The sequence below is a fragment of the Pseudomassariella vexata genome, assembly GCF_002105095.1.
Source record: "Pseudomassariella vexata strain CBS 129021 chromosome Unknown BCR38scaffold_4, whole genome shotgun sequence".
In the NCBI taxonomy this organism is placed as follows: Eukaryota; Fungi; Ascomycota; class Sordariomycetes; order Amphisphaeriales; family Pseudomassariaceae; genus Pseudomassariella; species Pseudomassariella vexata.
Window position 1 is genome coordinate 2,792,215 of NW_024467959.1, and position 6,000 is coordinate 2,798,214.

Consider the following 6,000-nt stretch of genomic DNA (forward strand, 5'->3'; position numbering starts at 1 on the left):
CTTCAGTTGAATATTTTCTTGCGCAGCCCGTTCGAAAACTCCCTTTCAGCGTATTTGCCTGCTCTGACTTTATCATCTGCTTCGCGTGCCAGTCGTTCCTTCTCTTCCAAGGCTGCAAGACGTTTCTCCCGATCCTGATCCAGCTCTGACGCAGCTGATTGCATGGCTGCAAGTTTCCGCGCTCGCTCGTCTGCAACAGCTGTGTCTGAACCTGCGCCAGTACTCCCGTTATTGGTATTTTCCCTCGCGTCGTTGGGTCTACCACCGCCATTGTATTGTGGTCGTCTGTCGTGCGCTCTTGATCTGTCCTCAGGATCGCGTGGCTTTCGACTGCGGGTATCTCGAGTGTCCCCCTCTTCTGAATCAGAGCGCCTCTTCTCATAATTATCGCGACTTCCTCGTTGGACTATGTCCGCGGAGTCGTATGTTTTGGTACGACCGTTCGTTGTTCTGTCTTCTAAATGATCCCGCCTCCTCCAGTATTTATCCTCATCAGACCTCGATAGACGCGGGCTTCTTGATCGGTCGTGTGAGTCGGTTCGTCGATGCGGGCGTCGGCGCTCCCTCGAGCCATCCCTGTCTCTTGAGTCAGACCTCCTGTGACTCCGATGTCTGTGTTCTCGTTCTCTCGAGTGCGACCGGTGCCTGTGGTGATGACGATGCCGCCTGGAATGTCGATCCTCCTTGCTCTTGGCTGATTTCTCGTCGCTTTTCCCCATTGATGCAAGCAGCTGCTGCCTTTTGGTTGGGTCGCGCATCATGGATTCGTATGCTTGCTGTTCCTGTTTCTTGATTGCAAGTAACGGGTCCTCCCTGATCTTCGCAGCAGTGTCGCGCTCGGTATTCGCGTTCTGCAATGCCATAAAGCTTTCCTGGCCAGCCTGCTTCTCCAGCTTCTGATGATCATTCCCTTTCAGAATGGTGTCGATTCGTCGCTTTCCGAGAAGATATGCCTCGAGTTCTTCGCTCGTACCGCCCTGTCCATCGCTGGGGCCATTCTGGTACATCCAGTCCACGCGGTCGAGTCGTTTCCGACCACCTGCGGCTTCGAGTTTGTCTTGGAGCTCCTTCTGAGCGCGTTCCTCTTTGATTTCCTGCCGGCGCTGCTCGATTCGTTTACGCTCCTCGAGCGCCTTCTGCTCTTCCTCCCATACTCGCGCTTGATTCTTCAGGAGCCCGGGATGGAAACTCTTCTTCGTATTGAGATCACCACCCATGTTGGCTAGTGGTGTTGTAAATGAGTAATCGTGGTAGTTATTCGTATGAGTTTTGACTTAGTGAGATCCAGCGGCAGTTGTTAGCTTTGTTTAGTTTTGACGGCGATGTTGGGCGTGATGAAGTTGGGGATAAATATAGGTGCAGCCTCGTGTTTTCGGTCGCCTTTGTTGCCACAGCTCCAAACGCCAAGGCCAAGAAGCAGCCTGCCACCCCGGGAGCTGACAGGGTGGCCCACTAGCCACAATCGTACCTTCCCCGCCGTCTCCCTAGTATCCCCTAATCGATAAGATAAGTTGAATTATCTGAGTAACGATCGCCGTCCCACCTCAGCCTTGTAGCGACATTAATAGCTTCAAGGCGAAGCAAACAGCAGCTTTTCCCCTCACCTACCATTCACAACTCCCCTTCTCGCATCCTATTTTATTGAGATCAATACCCATTTTTCCCAAGACCATACAATTCACCCAAATGCAGCATTGACCGCCAACCGTCACCATGTCAGATGATGATTTCATGCAAGAATCCGACGAGGAGCAGTACGAATCGGTCCTCCACTCACCGAAGTCGCATGCTGACATAGTCTCTAGGTACGACTTCGAGTACGAAGATGACGACGAGGAAGAGTCTGGCGACGTGGGTATCGAGAACAAATACTACAATGCAAAGCAAATGAAGAGCAGCGACCCGGAGGACGCTATTGTCGAATTCCTGGGTATACCGCCACTAGAGAAGGAGAAAGGTGACTGGGGCTTCAAAGGACTGAAGCAGGCCATCAAGCTCGAGTTCAGACTGGAGATGTATGACAAGGTGCTTTCTGCCCGCTACCATACCTTTGTGCTCCAAGATCTGAACTAACCGATGCTGCAGGCAATAGAGCACTACACGGAACTTCTGACATACGTCAAGTCCGCCGTAACCCGAAACTACTCGGAGAAGTCTATCAACAATATGCTCGACTATGTTGAGAAAGAGTCCGAAACAGAAGGGGCTCGCAAATGCCTGGAACAGTTCTACTCCCTCACACTGAACTGTTTCCAGAGCACAAACAACGAGCGGTTATGGCTGAAGACGAACATCAAGCTTGCCAAGTTACTGCTGGATCGCAAGGACTACCTCGCAGTTTCTCGAAAGCTGCGGGATCTGCAGAAGGCCTGCCAACGAGAGGATGGCTCAGACGATCCCAGCAAGGGCACTTATTCGCTCGAGATCTACGCTTTGGAAATTCAGATGTACTCCGAGACTCGCAACAACAAACAGCTGAAGCTGTTGTACCAAAAGGCGCTTAAGGTGCGCTCGGCGGTACCTCATCCCAAGATCATGGGGATTATTCGTGAATGCGGTGGCAAGATGCACATGAGCGAAGAGAACTGGAAGGATGCGCAAAGCGATTTCTTCGAGTCCTTCCGCAACTACGACGAGGCTGGTTCGCTGCAACGGATCCAGGTCCTCAAGTACCTGCTGCTCACCACCATGCTCATGAAATCCGACATCAATCCCTTCGATTCCCAAGAGACGAAGCCCTACCGCAACGATCCGCGCATCGCAGCCATGACGGAGCTCGTAGATGCTTATCAACGCGATGATATGCACCAGTACACGAAAGTTCTGCAAAGAAACCAGGATGTTCTTACTGATCCCTTCATTGCTGAAAACATTGACGAGGTTACGCGTAATATGCGCACCAAGGCAGTGGTTAAGTTGATCGCCCCCTACACGCGCATGAAGCTTGCTTGGATCGCGCGTCAACTCAAGATCACCGAAATTGAAGTACAAGATATTCTGGGTTTCTTGATAGTCGACGGCAAGATCCAAGGCAAGATTGACCAACAAGCGGGAACTCTGGAGATCGAGTCGGATGCTGACGCTGAGCGCATCAAGGCTATCGATGCCTACGCAAGCGCACTGGCCGGACTCTATTCTGCCATCTTCGAAGGTGATGGCTTCAAGAGCACGGATACCAACGTACCCGATGACCCGATGGTGATGGGCATGGGCCCGATGTCTGGTTTAGAGGCGAGGACATTGCGCTTCGGTAGCAAATCAGGCAAAGGAAAGAAGGCAACATGGCTGTAGTAGAAGTATTTATGCCTTGGGAAGTTGGTTGCCTAAACTGGCGATCCTTAGCCTCACCCTGGCTAACCAGGACAACGTGGAGATGATGCATGAATTGATGCCGAATAAGACTTTGCTTCCCAGTAGCTTAGAATAATGATATATTGGTGGCCTGCCAATTGGGAGATTTCTAGTACTCCAAGTCGTTAAGTCTTGGTCAATATTTCACCGGCCCCTCAAGCTGGTAGCACCTATGCGCACAAGATTGTGGCAGATATTGGAAGTCGTAGCTGCTGAAGAAACGAAAGGGCAATGATGGGAACTAAGAGTAGCACGTAACACGTCACACATTCAGTCGAGCTCGACCGTGAACTTCTGCCTCCATCTTTCTCTAACCCGTATGAAAAGGAATGGCAGTGCTACAAGCCCCAGGGCGAGGAAGACGAGAAGAGAATCTCCCCAGACTGTCGTACACTTGAAGGCCTGCAGCACTGCATCAGCAATAGCTCGCAGTACGCTGGCCGCTGCTATTGTACTTGGAGCGTTTTGATTGTAGAAATTAATCAAGTACACATGGGGGGACCAGATATTAGGCTGACCAGCCGTAGATCAACAGGCCGGTGTCAGGGTACGGCTAGGCCGCAGGCAATTAGTACAGAGTAAAGGGGAAGAAACGGTCACCTCTACTGCTAGTCACCTGGTGGTCACAAGTAGTCTCAGGTAGGGTTAACCAGACTAGTTCATTGATTTCTGCCCTTCCTATCTTCCTCCGAGATGTCTCCCTTACATAGATAGCTAGTTCCCCGTATTCGGAGAAGCCGAGCTCGGATATCGGACCAGCAGGGCACCAGGTCCTCCAGTTCCTCAATATACTAAGATTTCTATATTAGGTCATAACTCGTGAGTCCTTAGACCGGCGTCTCACCGGCGCCCAACCGGCGCCGAACCGGTGCCTCTGTATCTAGCACTCTGACAGCCGGTTGGTGTGGCAATGGCGTTATATATCAAGCCTTCCAAGTGGTATCCTGATGGGACATATCCCAGTGCATTCCTCAAATACGGTTTCTTGCACAATATCGGGGGCTTACTCTGGCATTTCCTTTCCAAGTTTCTTAGTCAGACGTTAGTACGTGTCATCGCAGACGACACCAGAAATCATTAACGAGCGCAACATGCACATAGTTAAGCCAAAGTATAGCACGCCAAACCTTGAACCGTTGAAGTGGTAATACTCTTCAGAGAAAAAAGAAAAGGTCGAAAAGAGGAGGTACAGGAGTTCGTACACGGTGGCAATGTAGACATAAGCCGGTCACAATAGGCGATCAAAGTAGCATTCTCACAGGTCGGGCGACAGCGCGTTCCAGAAGCCGAACCGGTGACAGCGGCTGTCTCTTTACGCAGTCTTCCGGCCTCGCGTCTGAGTAGCTAGAGTCCCGGTTAGCCTGTCGTCCGAGTGGAAGACTTGGAGAAGCTGAGAGGCAGTGAGCGGAATAGCTGATGAAGCTGGGGATCTGTTTTTTGTGAGTTAATTCGTGGTTCTAATAGGACAATAAAGCACTTTGTTATAGATCAAAAATAAAAGAACTTGAACCTATATGTAAAAGCTTGATTTCCCTGTAGATGAACTTAGATGACACACCTACGGACGCACTACTATAATACATCACAATAATAACCTATCGTACTCATTACTCTTTTACTTCACGAATCTAGCCGGTAGTAATACACAAATATCCGCTGTACACTCGCAGCCTTCTAACAGTTCTGCTCTTTACGAGTGAAAAGAGAGAAGGGTTGCTACCTTATGGTGGTCATGAGCTTGACAACTCCGATTGTGTATGCTCCCGTAAGGACCAACTCCACCGGTTCTCGGGGTCATCTGATCCATCCCAGACCAATCATTTGAGGAGCTTGGGTTTCCATCAGTAGCTGGATTTGGAGCGACTGCGGCGTTGCCAGCTGCTGCTAGTTCCAAAACGTGATCGGATAGAATTCACGATTCGTCCCCCGAAATATAACGGATTGTGTAAGTCTTACCTGCAACTTCTCTGGATTTGGATCTAGGCCTGAAGCTGGAATCGCAGACTGTCCTTTCTCATCCATCACGCTGACGGTCGTTTGTCATGGAACGGTTTAGAAGACACGGAGACACCATTGCTCCTGCTTCTTTGCGCTGAGATACACCCAGTTAGGCAATCAATTGTCCGCATAATGGGGCTGAATTGAAGCCTTCTTGAGCATCTGGGCTGAATCTGGTCACGAATATGCCCTGGAACACCTATATACTTGCCAATCCCCAACTTCAGTCAAGACCCACGGTAGTATCCAGCCGCATTGTCCACCTTCTGCACGCACCAATTATCCACTTATGAACCTTTACACGTGTAGAACGTGAGACGCCAAGAGACAACCGTGTCTTCAACGATGGAGGTCAAGGGATTCAGTCCTGTATTGATGACTCTGTGTGGATCCTGGAGTGATTGTTCTGCGCTACGTGTTGTACTTCATTGGTTGGGGGAAGTGCTATGTAGAAAGCTATGTCTGTGAAGACTAACTACACTTACCGCTACACCGCCTTCGCCGTAGGGTATATAACTGGCGCTCAATACCACAGCAGTCAACCAAGTAACAGGCCAACTCTTCGACAAAACCTTGGAGGTAACACCCAGCAACTCATATCCATTCACCAGTTCACGCACCATGGCATCCACAAATGAAACGCCCAATCGA

General features: G+C 50.3%; 2 protein-coding genes across 2 annotated transcripts; one reads left to right on the forward strand and one right to left on the reverse strand.

Annotated features, from left to right (window-relative positions):
• Nucleotides 1-2: 2 nt before the first annotated feature.
• BCR38DRAFT_407685 (Pre-mRNA splicing factor-domain-containing protein) lies at nucleotides 3-1,217 on the reverse strand (the record flags this gene model as incomplete). Its single annotated transcript, XM_040858194.1, has 1 exon — nucleotides 3-1,217. The coding sequence occupies one exon, from the start codon at nucleotides 1,215-1,217 to the stop codon at nucleotides 3-5; it is 1,215 nt and encodes a 404-aa protein (XP_040718365.1).
• Nucleotides 1,218-1,713: 496 nt separating this feature from the next.
• BCR38DRAFT_336730 (PCI domain-containing protein) lies at nucleotides 1,714-3,291 on the forward strand (the record flags this gene model as incomplete). Its single annotated transcript, XM_040855482.1, has 3 exons — nucleotides 1,714-1,754; nucleotides 1,806-2,025; nucleotides 2,086-3,291. The coding sequence occupies 3 exons, from the start codon at nucleotides 1,714-1,716 to the stop codon at nucleotides 3,289-3,291; spliced, it is 1,467 nt and encodes a 488-aa protein (XP_040718366.1).
• Between the last annotated feature and the right edge of the window lie 2,709 nt (nucleotides 3,292-6,000).